This window comes from Akebia trifoliata, chromosome 3, assembly GCF_017979445.1.
Source record: "Akebia trifoliata isolate Shusen 1 chromosome 3, ASM1797944v1, whole genome shotgun sequence".
Classification (NCBI taxonomy): Eukaryota; Viridiplantae; Streptophyta; class Magnoliopsida; order Ranunculales; family Lardizabalaceae; genus Akebia; species Akebia trifoliata.
Genome location: NC_141377.1, coordinates 7,644,734 through 7,665,319, shown reverse-complemented (window position 1 = coordinate 7,665,319; position 20,586 = coordinate 7,644,734). Strand labels below are relative to the sequence as shown.

The window sequence follows — 20,586 nt, the reverse complement described above, 5'->3', positions numbered from 1 at the left end:
ACGAAGTGCTTATATAAGCTAAAAATAGGATGCTTAGAGCAATAATACACCAATTTCTGCTTTAGTTCAATTTCTATCAGCACAACCCTAACTTGTCAATGTCTTTCTTTGATAGGTAAACTAGTCAATATCTAATGGAGCATAAGGAGCTTCAAAGTAATTTCATTGTTGTGGTTGAGGCTCTCAGCGATAACTCCAAAGCTTCAAGATTGATTAGTTGGGATCTTCGATCCATGATCTATGACTTGCTTCAAATTTAGACTTGAAGGATGCTCATCCATAGAGAAGTGAACAGGACAACTGACAGAGTGGCATTTTGTGATGTAGATCTTTTGAGAACTTAATCCTAGATTAACCTTATTTTATTCATCAAGATAACAGTAAAAGTAGATACTGCAGATTCTTCTCCAACATTATTTTGTGGTCAAGAAGTCATTTTTTTGGGGGGGTGTAGGGGCGAGTAGTTTATGCCTTATGGGCTCCCAAACCTATAGATTTGGAGCGGAAGGATGAGAATGAAGATAATAATATTTCGAATGAGCTTCAAGTATTGGCTTTCAATGCTACAATGGTTGCAAGAAAGTAATAATAGGTTTTTTCTTGTTTGGGGCATGGGGGGTGGGGGGTTGGGTTGAGTGGCGAACGAAACCCTGACTTCATGGTTGCTGATGAAAAAATTAATAGTTATGCCTACTAGTGTGGTGGCTCCTCCGTTGTTGGTAAACGGGGACCGTGAGTCTTTGAACCAGAGAAAAGGCTGTACAGTAGTAGTAGCGGCATTAAAACCGGAGCTTTTTCTAGTGCTGGCACAAATGCAAGTGAATGAATTCCATCCCTCAGTAGGCTGTACAGTAGTAGTAGCGACATTAAAACCGGAGCTTTTTCTAGTGCTGGCACAAATGCAAGTGAATGAATTTCATCCCTCAGTAGTCTGTAGTCTCAAGTCTGTGCATGCACCAAGTTTCTAAATTAGGTTAGATTACATATAAAGGCTCCTAGAAGTCCGTAATAGAAAACATGGAATGATTAGAAATGGGTTTTATGATGCTAGTGGCATATAAGGTTCAAAATGTTATCACGAGACAATGTTTTGTTCAAGTGGAAAAAACCAAAACAACCCTCGAGATGAAACGAAACATTCTGAAACGTCCATCACAATTATTTAGTGATAAATATTGCTAGAAAAAATGTTCTTTTTTTTTTTTGGTTATAAAATCAGTCTTACAGCTAATTATTTAAATATCACAATTTTTGACGTAGATCTGCAATGGTGGATACCAATATACTAAGACTACAATAACAGATTGGACTAAAGTATGTTTAATGTTTCAATAAGCAATCAAGCACCCGTATCCACAAAATGCACACATAATTGGAGAAAACAACTAATATCAATCAATGAGCCAAAGTTCATAATTTTCTCCCAAGGTAATGTTTCTGTCAGGGAAAAAAAACTTGGTCTTGCCCTGGTCTATGCTAGGATTGGGCATGACTTGGTCATTTGTCGGGTTGGACTGGGCCAGTCTATAATAGTTTATAGGCTAGTCAAAAAATGCTTATATTGAAAGGCAAGAAAACTCAAATCATGATAGTTTACTTTTCTGTTTCCTTGGGGCAATCAAAATTATTCATTGGTCAATGAATCTGTCAATCAATCATTCATACGGGTGCAAAATAAACCTGGACTTTTAGTCATGGTCAAAATTCGGCTGAGACCATTTTGATTTTCTCCTTGACCTAAACATGGCCTCGAAACAAGATTTAAACCTTGGTTATACCTACCCAACTCCTTAAAATACAAACCAAATATTTTATCTATAATACCCTAAAGAGAGTAAGAGACCAGCGCTTTTCTCGAGTTTGACTGATCTAAGGCAGCATGAACTCTCTCTCTTGCTGATGCACTATTGTCCTTCGAATGGTCGTGTTTTGCAGAGATTCAAATCTCCCTCTTCTTCTTCTTTTTTTAAATGTATCTAAACACATTTGTTACGCCTCCAACATCTTATCCTGCCGTGTAAGATGTGATAAATCTGCAAATTAGTTCAGGATCTGTTATTATCTTTTGAATTTTGAATTTTGAATTTTTGTTAGTTTGTCCCTATTTCTTAGGAGAGATCTGAGACAAGAGTCTTTAAAAGGATGTAATGGGTTGAAGGGAAGGCAGAGAAGAATTTCCTCTTAATTTAGTTAATTACTTTCCATTTTTCAACAAGACTACCATTTTGGTATCAGAGCCATTAATCCTAAGACCATGACGACGCCACCACCACCAGGCTTCAACAAGGTCGTCCCCACTCTGCCAATGCACTCAAATATGAACTTCAAATCAATTGGCAAGAGATCGCCGATCTGACTACGCGAATGGGGGAACTCTCAGCAGCTGTTCTCTCAATCCAGAGCAGCCTCACTAAGGATCTTCCACAGCCAAGGCCACCTCCACACGATGAACCTCCTGTTTCGCTTCCTTGACAGCCAACACATCAAGCTCAACCCCTCTTCAATGGTTTCCAAGGCCGCCCCATACGCCTTAATTTTCCCACCAATGACCCGAAGGGATGGGTTTTTCGAGCACAACAATACCAAGGATTGAATGGCGTTCCTGATGAAAACATGGTTGACTTAGCATCTGCTCACCTTATTGGGGATGTCATTCCATGGTACCAGTGGCAGGCAAGGACAGTGGGACGACCCTCTTGGAACGCATTCTGTCGTGCTTTGTGTTCGTGGTTTGGCTCCACTGAAGATGATGATCCTGAAGGGACGTTATCTAAACTACACCAGACCACTACTGTCTACAACTATCAAGCTAGATTTGAGAGGCTTGCCAACCGAAGCCTTGTCTTGCCTGAACGTTGCTTCATTTCAGGCTTACATGAGGACATTCGAGTTGGAGTTAAGTTGCTAAATCCTCTCACACTAGTTCAAGCTTGCATAGTTGCTAAACAACAAGAAGAAGCAATTACCGCAATTGTTTCTACCGTATCACGACGACAACCGATCCGTACCGCACGTCCCTTGCCTCAACCATCTATACCATCAACTCCGACTATACCAAATCCACCCGCAACATGGACAGGACAAACTCCAACAAATCCCCACCTGTTGAAATACTACCATTACCTATGTGACGGTTGAGTATGGCTGAGCAGCAAGAACGTAGACTCAAAGGGTTGTGCTTCAACTGCCATGAGCACTTTCTCCCTAGCCATCATTGCAAGAAGCCGCAATTGTTGCTTCTTGAGATGGAGGAAGAGAACGAATCTAATGTTGCATCTGAGCAAGAACATGATGACACATCCGCTATTGAAGTCTCTTTAAATGCCTTAGCGGTTACACAACGGTCAGGATCTATGCAGCTTTTGGATGAATTAAAAAAAAACAGTAGTCACTATCTTAGTTGATTTTGGATCAACTCATAACTGCCTCCACCCACACATCGCCAAGCAATGTGGTCTGGTTATAACTCGCACTAATCCGATTAGTATCACAGTGGCTAACGACTACAAGGTGCAAAGTCCCGGTTGTTGCAACAAAGTGGAATTATCTCTTCAAGGGCACTCATTCATTTCAGATTTTTTCATATTACCTGTAAGCGGTTATGAAGTGATTTTTGGCACGGAATGGTTGCCAACCCTTGGAGTCATTACTTGGGATTTCGGTAAACTAACTATGAGGTTCAAACACCAACAACATCAAGTCATTCTCAGAGGCATTTCTTCATCCTTGATACAATGAATGATGATTCAGAATTTCATCATCTACTCTTGCAACAAAGGCAAGGACTGTACATATGTCTCTTGCATTCTCTTCCAACTAAGGAGTCGCAACTAGAACCGTCAGTTTTCTCACTACTGCAACAATTTTCTGATATATTTGCCGAACCAAGTGAGTTGCCGCCTCATTGATGTCAAGACCATCGCATTCCATTGTTGCTTGGTAGTACCCCTACCAATGTCAGGCCTTATAGGTATCCCACTTACAAAAAAATTCAATCGAAATATTGGTAAGAGAAATGTGCGATGCCGGCATCATTAGACCTAGCACAAGCCCATTTTCTACACCGGTTCTTTTGGATAAAAAGAAAGAAAGAAAGACGGGACGTGGCGCATTTGCGTTGATTACCGTGCTCTTAACCATATCACGGTCAAAGACAGATATCCGATTCCAATAATTGATGAATTCTTAGATGAGTTACATGGAGCTTCCATCTTCTCAAAATTAGACCTTCGATTCGGTTATCACCAAATAAGAGTCATTGAAGCCGATGTGCCTAAGACTGCATTTCAAACGCATGAAGGTCATTACGAATTTCTCGTTATGCCATTTCGCCTCTCAAATGCACTGGCAACTTTCCAAAGTCTTATGATTGATGTCTTTCGTCCCTTCCTTCGACAATTTGTATTGGTATTTTTTGACGATATAATCGTCTATAGCCTTGATTTGGATACCCACCATGTTTATCTAGCAATAATGTCCCACACACTCCAAAAGCACCACCTATAAGAGGAATAAATGTTCTTTTGCTCAAAGGTAAGTAGAATATCTTGGCCACATAATTTCAGCTATGGTGGTTCAAGTTGATCCATCAAAAATTGAAGCTATGAACTTATGGCCGAAGCCTTCATCTCTAAAATCCTTACGAGGATTCTTGGGTCTCACCGATTACTATCGGAAATTTGTTAAGGATTATGGAAAGATAGCGGCTCCACTCAATCAAATGCTCTGTAAAAACTCTTTTTATCGATCCCCTTAAGCTGAAAAAGCATTTGAAGCACTAAAAAAGGCCTTATCTAGTACACCCACCTTGGCTTTACCAGATTTCTCTCGTGAGTTTGTACTTGAATGTGACGCCTCTGGATTGGGCATCGGTGCAGTGTTATCACGAGGTGGCCAACCCATTGCTTATCTTAGCAAATCATTGGCTGCTCAATACCTTGATTTATCGGTGTACGACAAAGAGATGATGGCTATCGTCGTTGCCATATCCAAGTGGCATCCATACTTGCATGGGCGACATTTCAAGATCCTTACGGACCATCGAACCTTAAAATATTCTATGGACCAACGGTTAACCCACAATGGAGCAACATAAATGGCTCACAAGACTCATTGGGTATGACTATGAGATCGTATACCGCAAAGGTAAGGAGAACGTTGCAGTTGATGCCCTTTCCCGCTTACAAGAATATTTTGTAACCCATATTATAATGGGCCCTATATTTTCAGCTATGGATGAGATCCTCTTAGATAATTGGCAAAATGTAGCTCTTACCACCATCATTCAACAACTCAAAAATGGCCCAAACTTGATTCCACACTACTCAATCAATAATGAAATTCTGCGATACAAAGGCTGAATTGTTCTACCATCTGACTCCCCATGGTGCCAAAGGATTTTACATGAGTTCCATGCCACTCCAATTGGTGGACATTCTGGTTTCTTACCCACCTACAAAAGGGTCTCTCAACCACTCTCTATTGGAAAAGCCTAAAAAAGGCTACCAAATGGTATGTGGCGGAGTGCGAAGTATGCCAACATGTGAAATATGAAACCTTTACCAATCCGTTGCAAAGTATGGACTGATGTGTCTATGGATTTTATTGATGGGCTGCCTAATTCGGCCCATAAGACTTCCATCATGGTCGTTGTTGATTGATTCAATAAGTATGCCCATTTCACTCCATTGTCACACCCTACAAAGCTTCAATCATAGCAGAATTTTTCCTTTGTGATGTTGCTAAACTACATGGCATTCCCAGATCTATCATCAGTGATAGGGATCCTGTTTTCATCAGTCAATTCTGGGAGGCTTACTTTCAATTGCAAGGCACTAAGTAATGCAAAAGTACAACTTATCATCCCCAATCTGATGGACAAACAGAGGTTGTTAATCGATCTATCAAGCAATATCTACAGTGTTTTGCAGGACATCATCCCCATCAATGGATCAAGTATCTTCCTCGGACAGAATTCTGGTACAATACCTCTTACCACGGCACTATCAAAATGTCACCCTTTCAAGCAGCATATGGACGTCTACCACCACTTATAGACACTTACATCCACAAGTGTACATGTTGTTGATACTGCACTATGTGATCGTGACCAGCTCCTTAAATTTTTAAAGGACACTCTTTATGCTGCCCAGAATCGAATGAAAACACAGGTTGATCGAAAATGTGCAGAACGAGTATTCAATGTAGGTGATTGGGTTTTTCTTAAGCTCCAACCTTATTGCCAACACTCTCTGAAGTACAAGAGGGTCCATAAGTCGAGTCCAAGCTCATATTGGAACCATCACATATAAGCTTGCACTATCAAAAGGATCAAGGATTCACCCGGTTTTTCACGTATCTTTACTCAAGAATCGAATTGGTGACTCAATTTCTCCAAGCACAACTCTTCCATGTTTGTCCGAATTAGAGTCACATGCTTGGCGTCCAACAAAAATTCTGGATCGTGGAGTCTTCAAACATCAAAAGCGTGCTAGTACTAAGTTGCTGATTCAATGGGAGGGCTGTCCAGCAGAAGATGCTACATGGGAGTTCTATGAAGAATTTGTGAGCCGAGTTTTGGACTTTGCGACTTGAGGACAAGTCAGACCGCAACGGGGAAGTATTGTTACGCCTCCAACATCTTATCCTGCCATGTAGGATGTGATTGAGTCAATAAATCTGCAAATTAGTTTAGGATCTGTTATTATCTTTTGAATTTTGAATTTTGAATTTTTCTTAGTCTGTTCCTATTTCTTAGGAGAGATCTGAGACACGAGTCTTTAAAACGATGTAATGGGTTGAAGGGAAGGCAGAGAATAATTTCCTCCTTTTAATTCAGTTAATTACTTTCCATTTTTCATCAAGACTCTACCAACATTTGATTGTATTTTTTGTCTGTGTATGAGTATGCATTTTGCCTTCCAAGGATCTAAACTAAACTTGCAGAAATTTTGATTTTTCTAGGTTCGTCTCGAAAAGTTTACCGAGACTATCCAAGATGGACTCAGCTAGAATGATGCATTCCAAAATGAAACAAAGTTTTGAACCTTGGGGGCAATTAATCAAGTGTCGAGGGTATAGGGGAAATTTAGGTCCTCATAATTACATGGTATCTGTATTTAGCTTTATGCACTTAAATAACATGATTATTTCATGTATGGTCATTGCAATGTTTAGCTGATAAGTTCTTAGATAACTTGGCCATGGTGAAATAGATACCATGGACATTCATTCATCACTATATGTGATTGCCTTTTGTAGTTTTATGACTCGAGTGTGTTTTCATGATTGTAACAGAACATCATGAATGTTCAATGAAAACATTCTCAATAATTCCCTCATTTCCACGATATTGCCAATATTTCCCGGAAGAATGCATTATTTCCACATTGGATTGAAAATTTCCCTACCCTGAGAGGTGAAAATACTCCTTGATACCAAAATTTAATGCCTTAATAATTTAAGTAATATAATAAGATGAACTAGCTTAAAAATTTAAGAAGGAAGGATCCAACCATGTCATGTGAGAAAAAACATGGGTCCAATTACATAAAAATCGTACAACAATTGGAGATATAATAAAGTGAACCGAAAAAGGCTATTTTAAGAGGGCACAACTGAAGACAAAGTAACCACTTACATAGCCAATATGCCTTTGAGAAATGGCAGATAAGTCTCCAACTGATTCAGATTGGCAAGACCTTGCACAAATACCACAAACACAAGGAATAGCGCCGACAGGAGAACCGTAGCGACAATAACCACCAACTTAGAAATCCATCTCTTCATGAATGACGCAGAAAAAAAGGGCCAATAAACATCGGCACACTCAGGTGCTTGTTCTGTGACCCACTCTGTAGGATTAACTGACTGTTGGATGTGCAAAGCAATTGCAGCACCATACCGGGACTTGAAGGACACAAAAGCGGCTGGGAATTCCTGTTAAATTGACCCCCAAAAAAAAAAAAAAAATGCAAAATAGAATGATAAGGCATGTAAAATATCTATCATGCTCACCTCAGAACAGTACCCTAACATAGAAAAAGAATTGCAAGAGCATCAACTTCAGCTTTTAGGATCAGTGCAGAAAGTGTATGTTATGCTTCAGAACAATTGAGAAAACCACCCGATTTGAAGACAACACATCTCAAGTATGAGAAAGGCCCACTAATGCCAAATAATAGTGAAAAATCTAAGAACATTGCTTCCAGGTCTAGTTCAAGCAACCCAAAATTCTTAAAGGAACTAAAAGCCAAAGGGCTACTTTTAGTGAATAGTTCAAAAAACATAAAGATACATGTTATTTTCCTAGCTATTTACGGGATATAAAACCCTAAGAGCTGAATTGAGGAACATAGAACTAGTCTTTGTAGTGGAAGTATTTGGAACGAGAGGTATCGGATACTTATAAAGATTGGTCCTTCATATACATTAACACCATACGTACCATTAATTGACATTCAATGTATCAGAAAATAAATGAGATCATTACTAATTGGGGACGTTGGACACATGGCATTAATGTATGTGGAAGAGTTAGGCATACAACCTGACTACGGGAAGTATAGAATATGGACTCTTGAGTTAAAAGTATGGAGGCATAAGTATTGGGCCCACATGACATTAAATAAGAACTCTAACGGTAGATAATCATCTTTTTGACCAGTTATTATTTTTTTATAAGTGTAAAACCTAAGGAGCCCAGAACAAGGATAGGAAGCAAAACCAGATCTCCCCAACAAACAAACAATGAATAACAAAATGATCTACCGACCCACCAGCAGATTTACAACAAAAAATATAAAAAATTAAGCATAACCAAATTGTGATTTATCAAATAATTTTTGGTAAGGATTTGATCCAAAGAGACTACCTAAGAAAGAAAAAAAAAACACCTTCAAAGGTAGTATGGGACCCTAACTAGAAACAACTAGAGAATCCACAAGGGATCTCAGTGATAAGGAAGAACATCAAGAATTAACCGAGAAAGACTTCTCCATATTACATATCCATTCCCTTCAATCTTCTTCCGATAGCACCATAGGAACATGTGAAATTAGATTAATTAGGTTGGCAATGTTCTGAACCTCCAAATCATTAAAACCTCTTCTAAATTCAAAGCCATGTGACAACTCACTTCCATTGTGAATAATGAAAGAGTCAATAGTTTGTTCTTTTTTAGATGAAACAGAAAATAGTGGTGGGAATTGCAAAAACAAAGCAAGTCACCGGACCACCTATCCTCCAAAAAATTTGACTTTCTCCCTCACCACCTTGAAGGAAATCCTCTTATGGAAGTCTGGTAGAATCTTCATGATACTTTTCCAAACACTACAACCAGAAGATAATTTTGAATCTTCGATCTCCCACCCATAGATCCTCTCCCCATATTTTTCTTTAATGATCCTCTTCTACAAACGATCATGCTTTGTCCCGAACCTTCATAACCACTAGGGTAGTAATGCAGTGTTCATGCATTTAAATCCCCTAATCCATAAACCACCATTCTTTTTTTAGAGAACATCAATTTCGACTTCACCAAATGAAACTTTTGATTTCCTTCTCTATCATTTTACAGAAAGTTTCTAACTAATATTTCAATCCTACCTTTGACAATATTAGGAATTGAGAATAGGGACATGAAGTAGACCAGGTGATGCAGTCCAAGTTAGTTAGATGTTAGAGTAAGGACATGAAGTAGAGCAGGTGATGCAGTCCAAGTTAGTTAGTTAGTGAGTCAGTTGTTTACTATTTTGGTTAGTACAACCTAAAATAGTTAGTTGTTGGAGTGAGTGAGTTAGATTATGTTTCTGTTTTGCCTTTAAATAGGCCATCAAATGTAGTTGTAAACCAGTTTTAGTTGAATAAAATAGATTGAAGAAATATTTTTCTCTTCTTACTTAACTTCTCAACTTCTCTTGAAGTTTTCACACAAAATAGTCTAAATTTCCAAATCTGGTTGCATCATTTGGTATCAGAGCAAAGGGAATGCAATTTAATTTGGAGAGAAGTTCATCTAATTTTAGATCTGTGAAAAATTGCAGATTTTTTCAGATCTATTGAAGTTGCGGATTTTCAGATCTGTTTTTCAATTTCATATCTGAAAATTTTAGTGTTCGACTATTGAAGTTGTGTCATCAGTTATTTAAAATGAATAAACCACGAGGATGAAATCAACGTGGCTGGGGACCTGTCAATGTCTCTATTAATCCGGAAGGAAATGGGGCAACACGACGTCCTAATCCGCAAGATGAGATGGAACACCTTCGAAGAGGCTTTAACTGAAATGGTTCAACACCTTCAACCCCCAATGGAACAACCCCAAAGGCCTCAAACTCCTCGTTCTATGTCCAGAGACAATGATACTTCGAACTTGAGCACCTCCAACTTCGAAAATCTTTTTGGGATGAGTCAGAATAGTAATTTCCAATTGAAGAATAATATCAAGGTAGATCTACCGGAATTTCAAGGTAGTTTCAATCCGAAAGAATTTGTAGATTGACTTAATACTTTTGAATGAGTTTTCGAGTATTATGAAATTTCTGAGGAGCATAGGGTGAAATTAATTTCCATCAAGCTCAAGGGAAGAGCCTTTGCATGGTGGGAACAATTGCAAGTGAGTTGAATTTGAAGAGGTAAAGGGAAGATTAAGGATTGGTACAAGATGACAAAGAAGCTCAATGAGCAATTTCTTCCTTTCAATAACATGCAAACCATGTATAAAGCCTTGCACAATCTTCGACAACATGGCTGTGTAGCTGAATACACCGAGGAGTTCTACCAATTTGTAGCAAGAGTTCATTTGAACGAAACCGAAGAACAAATGGTTGCAAGGTATCTTAGTGGTTTGAAGCCTTCTATTCAAGATTAGTCTACAACATGTGTAGACTGCTTTGGAGGCCTATCAAGCTTTGTTGGTGGAAAAACAACAAAATAGGAGTATATCAAGGTATGAACAGCAGTCCCAAGGTAATTCTAGGGCCAGACAACCATTTTGAGTTGATACCAAGGTTGGCAACTTGTCGAGTATGAGTAAGAGGGATGCTGCTGGGGTTGGAAAACAAGTAAGGTCTAATCCTAATGCACCTAATCAGTCCCAAATAAATCAATTTGGGAATGGAAATCAGCTCCCAGGTGGCAACTTCAAGTGCTAAAAATGTGGTGAGCTCGAGCACAAGTCTTCGAACTGTAGAAAGGCAAATGGTCCTCACAATGAAGCACTTCTATTGGAGGAAATAGTGAAATCAAAACCAAATGAAGAGCTACCCATTTATCGTCAACCTCTCAATGAGGGCATTGGTGGAGATCTTGATGAAGAAGAGGGACTAACAATCAGATGAAGACTCTTCTTAATCCCAAGCATGAAAATGAAGAAGATTGGTTAAAAACCAATATCTTTTCTACCACTAGCAAGATTGGTGGAAGAGTGTGTAACTTGATCATCAATGGAGAGAGTTGTGAGAATGTGGAGTCACAACAAGTGATTGATAAATTGAACCTCGATCGAAGAACATTCTCATCCTTACACAATATCATGGTTTCCGAAGAAGGATGGAGTTAAAGTTACCAAGAGATGCTTGATTAGTTTCTCCATCCGAAAGAAGTAATTTGATAAGGTGTGGTGTGATGAGATTCCTACAGATGCATGCCATCTCTTACTTGGAAAATTGTGGCAATATGCCCGGCAAACAATTCACAACGGCAAGAACACCTATACTCTTCACAAAGAAAATCAGTAACATACTCTACTTCCTATGAAGGAAAAGGTGTATTCTAACCCTTCTACACCTACTTTATTTGCTACCAAAAGTTTTATTAAGGAAAGTCTTACTCCTGGTTACATTGTTGCTTTAATTCCAACAGAAAAAGTTGGTGATTTTCATAAGCCAATTGTTGTGGAAGAACTTCTAGAACACTATGCTGATGTTTTTCCTCTTGAATTGCCTTTCGAGTTGTCTCCTATGCAAGATATCCAACATTACTTTGATCTAGTACCGGGTTCAACCCTTCCAAACAAGACAACCTATAGAATGACACCTAAAGAGAAGGAAAAGCTTCAAAAACAAGTGGAAGGGCTCTTGGAGCAAAGGTACATATGGCCTAGTCTTAACCCATGTGCAGTCCCAGCACTATTAACTCCCTAGAAGGATGGTTCTTGGAGAATGTGTGGATAGTCGGGCTATAAACAAGATAACTATCAAGTACTATTTTCCGACTCCTAGTTTAGATTGTTTACCCGGTGCAAAAGTGTTTTTCAAAATCAATCTCCGAATTGGGTATCATCAAATTAGAATCTGGTCAAGGGATGAATGGAAAACCGTTTTCAAGACACACAATGGGATCTTTGAAAGGCTTGTCATGCCATTTGGACTCACCAATGATCCTAGCACTTTCATTAAAGTGATGACTCAAATGTTGCAACCTCTTTTGGAATGTGTGTGGTGGTCTACTTTGAGGATATATTGGTTTATAGTCGTGGATTGAAGGAGCATCTATTCCATTTTCAATAGTGTTTGATTTGTTGAGGAAAGAGAAGTTTTATGGTAATTTCAAGAAATTTCGCTTTGTTGTTGATAGAGTGGTTTTCTTGGGGTATGTGATGTCCTCTAGTGGAGTATTCATGAATGAAAACAAGGTCAAAGCGATTGTGGATTGGCCTACACCTTTTAACATTCAAGAAGTGAGAAGTTTTCATGGTCTTACCACTTTTTATAGAAGGTTTATCAGAAATTTCAGCACCTTAGCAGCCCCTCTCATGAGTTGCCTTAAGAAGAATGTATTTGGCTGGACACAAGATAGTTTTGTACTCTTGAAGAAGGTACTTACTGAGGCTCCTGTTTTAGCTTTACCGGACTTTGATAAGACTTTTGAACTAGATTGTGACGCATCGGGAGTTGGAATTGGAGGTGTTCTTAATCAAGGAGTATTGGAAATATTAAAATAGTCAATTCTAGTTTGACTAATATTAGTTTATTTTGTTTTATTTCTTATTTCTTTGTAAGGGCATTTATGTCCATTCCATTATTATTGATTAAAAATATATGCCAAGCTCTCATTATGAACTTGACTTTTCTCTTCTAAAATTCTTCTTGGTATCAGAGCCAAAAAACCTTTCACTTTCCATCTTCGTTTCTCCTCCAAACTTTTTTTCTCTCATTAATCCCACTACACTAGCCGTACTCACCTAGCAGTAGTCTCATCTGGAGTTTCTCCCCTTCGGTGACTCTTTTCTTTTTTGACTTATATTCTCTTAATCACATGCTATGATAGAGAATTTATTAGCTCTTCACATGCTGCAATAGAGTTTTGCGCTGTGATTTTTGCCCTACGTTAGGGTTTTTTTTCTCTTTGTTATCAACCCTTGAGTTATTGGGTGAACTTCAATCAACCCAACAAACTCAATCCAACTTGCGACAACGGCAGACGACAACAACGTGTTGTTGTATACATCCCGATCAGACCTAAAGGTCCTAAACAAGCCTATGATCAGACCTACAGGCTTTGTGATCAGTTTATATGCCCTAAACAGGCCTGCGACACCAGCTGACAGAGGTTGGAGCCTTCTGCGGCCAGTTTCTATGCCCTAAACAGCCCTGCGATCAGCGTATAGGCCTTGAACAGTCCTGCAACAGTAGCAATAGGTGGTTGGGAGACTTGCGATTAGATTTACAAGCTTGGAACAGCCCTGCAATCAGCCTACAAGCCTTGAACAGTCCTACGATAGCAACAACAGGTGGTTGGGAGTCTTGCGATCAGATCTATAGGCCTAGAACAGCCCTACGACAGCAGCAGCCTGTGGTTGGGAGTCTTGCGATCAACCTACAGGCTCTTAATTGCACTATGATCAATTCTACAGCAGCTCTAAGGTGGTTTAAAGACCTGCGCTACCAGTAGAGGTTGTCTCTGTGACCTACAACAACAGTTGGGGCTTCGACAGTAGCAGGAAGAAATTTTTTTTGTGACTTTCCTCTGCAACAACAGTAAGGAATATTTTTCTTTGATCTTCAACAGCAAGAGACTTTGACAGCAATCAGTTGTGGTTGATTTTGGTGTTGCCGACAACAATCAGTAACATTATCTGACCTTCGACAGTACTAATACGGGAGATCTGCCTTCAATCCAAAGTTTCTTTCTGTTCATAATGTGCAATGACGACTACTCACAAAACTAATTGACTACCATAACCCTTGGGGCTAATTTCTTGATCTAGCACATAACCAATGCCCCACTAGATGATCATAACTTTCAGTCCTCGTCCCAGTTGGTACGACTTTATTTGGGTAGTTGAGGAAAATCAGGTTGGCTGTCAAGCTTTGTTCCTAAGCCACCCCTCACTGATCCTAATTTGAACAATGGGAAATTGATAATTGCACCATTCTTGGATGGTTATTCAACTCCATGGAGCAACGCATCTACACTATGTTTATGTATCATGAGACTGTCTCTTCTTTGTGGTCTGCTCTTACTAACACATATGCACATGCTCGCAATGACTCGAGGATCTATGAACTTTACCGAAATATTACTCAAGCTACCCAAGGAAATCAGAGTGTTGCAGATTACTTTGGATTCCTTCAGTCCCGTTGGGAGGAGCTCTCACACTATGAATCTATGGCTAAGTTGTTTATCGAGGCAGCCGGGTATGTAGTCAAGAGGATTGCTCGACATCAGACATATTAATTTTTCATGGGTCTACGCCCTGAGTTTGAGGCATTACAGACCCAAATCCTTAATACCACTCCTCTACCTTCCTTATTTGAGACATTTGCAACTATTGATAGCGATGAGCATCGTCGCCGTATAATTCCCTCCCAGTCTCAGCCCCCTATCATTACCTTTGTTCCAGATACAGATCAAATGGCTCTTGCAGCCAATTCGGGTTTCTCTACCTCTCGTACTCAAGGATTCGGGAATCGAAGCCGTGGACGTGGTAAAGGTAGTGGTCTTACGTGTAGCCACTATAGGAAGATTGGCCATGAGAAGACCCGCTGTTTTCAACTCTATCCCCACCTATTGAGATCTTCTTGGGGACAGTCTCGTGCTGTTGTTGTGGAATCTACCTCCGTTGATCCTGCGTCCTTTAAAACAATTAATTTGCAACATCTACAGACGTAGATTACAGTTATTGTACGGGATCAGCTCCAGGCTCAAACTCCCTCATCCTCGACAGTAGCATCTATTACCACACCTCCAGGTACCTCTTCTGCATTTCATGCCTCTCAGTCTGGCTCTGCTCCTCTGACTTGGGTAATTGATTATGGTCCCTCTGATCACATGACCAATGAGTCTAATCATTTTATTTCTTCCATTTTTCCTACTACTCATAAGGAGGTTCGCCTTGCTGATGGGTCTCTTACCCATATTCACAGTAAGGGTACTATCTCCTTAACCCCTAGTTTTTTTCTTGATTATGTTCTTCATATTCCTCACATATCTCTTAACCTTATGTCTGTGAGTAGTATAACAAAATCTCTAAATTGTTCTGTAACATTTTTTCCTACTCACTGTGTCTTTCAGGACTTGACTTCGAGGAAGATTTTTCGCAAGGGGTATGAGAGAGATGGGCTGTACCTGTTTGCAGCTCCACCTACTACTGCTCCAGCTTCCATCCTCCCACTCACTAGGAATCATACTTTTTCTTCCCAGACTTTATACTTATGGCATGCTCACTTAAGATATGCTAATTTTCAATACTTATGTTTATTATTTCCTACTTTAAAAAATTCTTATAGTGGACACAAATTTCAGTGCTCTGTGTATGAGCTTTCTAAATACACACGTACATCTTATATTCCTCGCGTGCATAGATTTAATGTTATTTTTTATTTAGTTCATTATGATGTGTGGGGACCTTCTCCTATTACTGCTTTTAATAGTCATAGATATTATGTTATATTTATTGATGGCTATTCTTGTTGTACTTGGGTTTATTTAATGCGTTCTCGCTCTGAGGTGCTCCCTATTTTTATTAATTTCATTAATTTCCTTAAAATGATTCAAACTCAGTACAACATTACTGTCATATCTCTTAGAACAGATAATGGAGGGGAATATATTTTTGATGGAATTCGGTCTCATCTCCATGAGCATGGTATGCTTCATCAGTTAACTTGCCCATACACTCCTGAGCAAAACGGGATGTCGGAAAGTAAGAACCACCACCTCATGAACATCGTTTGTTGTCTTTTGCGAGGGATGCATCTTCCCAAGTTATATTGGAATATGGCAGTTCTTACTGCTACTTTCTTATTCAATCATGTTTCAAGCCACACCTTAAGGAACAGGTGCCTCTTCATGTTTTTCAACCTGATAGCACTCTCTTCATCATTACACCGAGTCTTTGGGTGTACCTACTTTGTTCAGGATAGAACTCTCCATCGCACCAAACTAGATGACAAAGCCATTCGTTATGTTTTCTTGGGTTATTCATCTATGTCAAATAGGTATCGGTGTTATAATCCACTCACTCATCGTATTATTCATTCCTTAGATGTCACATTTTTTGAAAATATTCCATTTTTTCGTGCTTCATCTTCTTTGCAAGACTCTTTTCCTTTGCAAGATCACTCTCCTATAGTGCTATCGTCTCCAGTTTTCTCTCCACCTTCATCTTCACCGCTGCTGCAGGTTTACTCTCGTCGCCCTCCCCCCCCCCCTCAAACCTTGCCAACCTCTTCCTTGGACTTAGGTATACCTTCTACATTTACTCCTATTCCTTCCATTTCTAACTCACTTACCTATTGCACTTCGCAAAGGTAAGCGAGGGTGTGTTACTAATCACCCTATTGCCCAGTTTATTTCCTTTCAGGTCTTTCTTCTTCCTATCGAGCCTATTTTGCCACCACATACTCTATTCGGATTCCTCGGTCTGTATCTGAGGCTTTAAGTGATCTTAAGTGAACTAGAGCCTTGACTATTAAGATGGATGCATTGGAAAAGAATCATACCTAGGAACATGTTTCTCTTCCCTCTGGGGAGCGAACTATTGGTTGTAAATGGGTTTTCACATTCAAGTATCTCGCAGATGGTACTGTTGATCGCTACAAGGCCTGCCTCGTCACTAAGGGATTCACGCAAATTCCGGGAAAGGATTTTGGTGCCACATTTGCCCCTGCAGCCAAACTTTCTCATGTCGGTCTTCTTATCTCTTTAGTGGCATGTCATTCATGGCCTCTTCACCAACTTGATGTGAAGAATGCCTTTCTAAATGGGAATGTGACAGAGGTCATTTATATGGATCCCCTTCTTGGATTTCATCTTCAGGGGGAGTATTTTGAGAAAGTATTTCGCCTTCTCAAATCTCTATATGACCTAAAGTAGTCTCCGCGAGCTTGGTTCCAGTGTTTCTCTGAAGTCATTCTATCTATGGGGTTTTCTAAATGTCACTCTGACCATACTTGTTTTAATCGACGAGGAGTAGATGGTAGCAAAACCATTGTCTTGGTTTATGTAGATGATATTATAGTAACTGAAAATGATTCACAGTGGATTGACAGAGTTAAAGAGGCAATTGGGTAATACTTTTGAGGTGAAGGACTTAGGTTCCCTCAAGTATTTTTTAGGGATAGAGGTAGCCCGTTCACGTTGTAGTATTTCGTTATCTCAAGGCAAATACACATTGGATCTTCTTCAAGGCACCGGTATGCTTGGTTGTCGTCCTGCCTCTTCTCTAATGGATCAGAATCATCGTCTTCGTGCTGAATCTGTGGAACTTTTATCTGATCCTTCATCTTACTAGAGACTCGTAGGCCGTTTGATTTATCTAACTAACACTAGAACGGATTTGACCTTTGCGGTTAATGTAATCAGTCAATTTATGCATGCTCCGCGTACCTCTCATCTTGACACTGTGTATCGTATCCTTTGCTACTTGAAGTCTCGTCCTGGTCTAGGCCTATTTTATTCGTCTACTACTCAACCACATTTATCCTATTTCACTGATGCTGATTATGCAGATTCTCTTACAGAGAGGAGATCTACATCTGATTTCTGTACTTTCTATGGTGGTAACCCTATTTCGTGGAAAAGTAAGAAATAGAGTGATTTCTCATTTGTCTGCTGAAGCTGAGTATCGTGCTATGGTTCCTGACACATGTGAGCTTCTTTAGCTTAAATCTTTACTGACATAGTTGGAATTTCCTATTGCTAATTCCTCTTCGTTGTTCTGTGACAACAAATCTGCTATCATGCTTGCATCTGACTCAGTTCTTCACGAAAGGACTAAGCACATCGAGGTTGATGTTCACTTTCTTAGGGAAAAAGTTCGATCTGGTGCACTTGAGACAGTCTTTGCTCCTTCTTTAGATCAATTGGCCTATATGCTTACAAAGTCTGTTGGACCTTCTGTCACTAACTCTCACCTTATCAAGCTGGGCCGAGTTGATATATTTGCCCCAATTTGAGGGAGAGTATTGGAAATATTAGAATAGTCAATTCTAGTTTGACTAATATTAGTTTATTTTATTTTATTTCTTATTTATTTGTAAGGACATTTATGTCCATTCCATTATTATAGAATATAAATATATGCCAAGCTCTCATTATGAGACTTGACTTTCTCTTCTAAAATTCTTCTAGACAGCCCATTCCCTTCTTTAGTGAAAAGTTGAATGGTGCCAAGCTCAAGTTTTCAACTTATGATTTGGAATTCTATGCCATAGTACAAGCTACCAAGCATTGGGGTACTATTTGGCTTTCAAGGAGTTCATTCTTTCACCCTCAAACCGATGGATAAACGGAAGTTATCAATCAATGCCTAAGGAATTTGCTCTGTTGTCTAGTTGGGGAGCATATCAAGGGCTGGGATAATGTTCTTCATTTGGTTGAATTTGCTTGAAACTCTTCAAGGAACCGGACTACTAATACTTCTCCTTTTGAAGTTGTTTATGGCTCAAAGCCCTCTAGTGTTGTTGATTTGGTCCATTTACCTACTAACAAGAGGACCAATACTAAGGCTAAAGAAATGGAAGAATTTATGAAGGATCTTCATGCACAAATCAAATTCCATATTGAGAGCTCAAATAACAAATATAAAGAAGCTGTTGGTCTTCACAAGAAGAGAGTTGTGTACAATGTAGGCGACTTGGTTTGAGTGGTTTAAAACAAAGATAGGCAGCCAGGTGGCTTACATAACAAACTTAAAGCTCGCAAAGTGGGACCTTTCAAGATATTGGAGTGCACCAATAATAATGCTTTCAAGCTGGAGCTTCCTCCACATTTAAAAACATTTAATGTGTTTAATGTACAACATTTGTTGTCCTATTATGTTGCCTAACTGATGGTCGAGCTCTTTTAAGGATGGGAGAATGATGCAGTCCAAGTTAGTTAGTTGTTGAAGTTAGCTTATTTGTTATTTTGGTTAATAACAACATGAAAAATACCGATAAAAAAAAACTACATGAAAAATAGTTAGTTGTTTGTTGGAGTTAGTATGTTAGTTTTATGTTTCTGTTTTGCCTATAAATAGGGCATCAAATGTAGTTGTAAATCAGTTTTAGTTGAATAAAATAGATTCGAGAGAGATTTTTCTCTTCCAACTAAATTTCTCAGCTTCTCTTGAAGTTTTCACACAAATTAGTCTTAATATCCATATCTGATTGCATCACCAGGATGCTTGATAGTGTAATTTTGATCAAGGTCATCTTTCCTCCATTCAAGAGAGATTGTCTTCCATAACCCAAATTTCTTTCTACCTTCTCTATTATAAGGTTCCATATATTTTGGCTTTTATATGGTGAAGTGATAGGGAGCTCTAGGTAAAGGGATGGGAAGGACCCTCTTGGCATCTGAAATACCTTGCAGGCCTTTGAATAAAAGAAATTGACCTAACCCCAAATAACTAGTTTTTCCCATATTCATTGGCAACCCCAAAACTGCCTCAAACAGCGCAAAAAACCTTTCAAAATCTCAACTGCTCCAAGGTTTGATCCAAAAAAATGAGTATCATATGCAAACTGAATGTGGGATACCATCAATCCTCCTTTAACCACAAATTCATACAGAGCACTGATAATATTGCCCTGGATAACACATATCCTTGGTCTTCCGCCACTATCACAAACAGGAATGGGGATAGGGGATCCCCTTGTCTTAACCAGCTGATCGGTCATTATTTACAACAGTGCTTTAAACACAGGTCAGTGTCACTTCATGCAAGGCATAAGCAGAATGCCTCAGGCATACTCCGAAAAACACATTCCTAATGAAGCATAAGCCTTGGCATTGAGGTGCAGGAGATGATGAGAAGCATAAGCCTCAAGGCTCATGCATAGAGATATGCTTGAAGTATAAGCATCACATATGTACTTAGATTTTAGTTAATATTCTATTAAGATATTTGATAACACTTTGCCTGACGCCTTCAGGTTTACACCTTCACATTAAAACATTAGATATGCAACATTCTACACAGGCTTCCCCCCTCAAGCCTTTCAAAGTTCCTTTGTCTGGGGTTCTCGCGTCATATCTAAGCTGCGTCTTTCACTTGGGACACCTCTACTCATAGGGGTGGAGTGCTCTATTGGGCATTTGATGAAGCCAATTGTAGGTGTGAATGTATCTTGAGGTAGTCCTTGGACATGGATGTCA

At 39.3% G+C, this 20,586-nt stretch overlaps 1 protein-coding gene across 3 annotated transcripts in view; it reads right to left on the bottom strand.

The window, feature by feature from the left end:
* The window catches only part of HYP1 (hyperosmolality-gated Ca2+ permeable channel 2.3), a 47,187-nt gene that overhangs the window by 14,471 nt on the left and 12,130 nt on the right, over positions 1-20,586 (bottom strand). For all 3 annotated transcript variants that reach the window (XM_086433708.1, XM_086433706.1, XM_086433707.1), the window contains exon 6: positions 7,640-7,938. In XM_086433708.1, the coding sequence (XP_086289834.1) occupies positions 7,640-7,938 (299 nt within the window). The remainder of the gene's footprint in view (positions 1-7,639; positions 7,939-20,586) is intronic.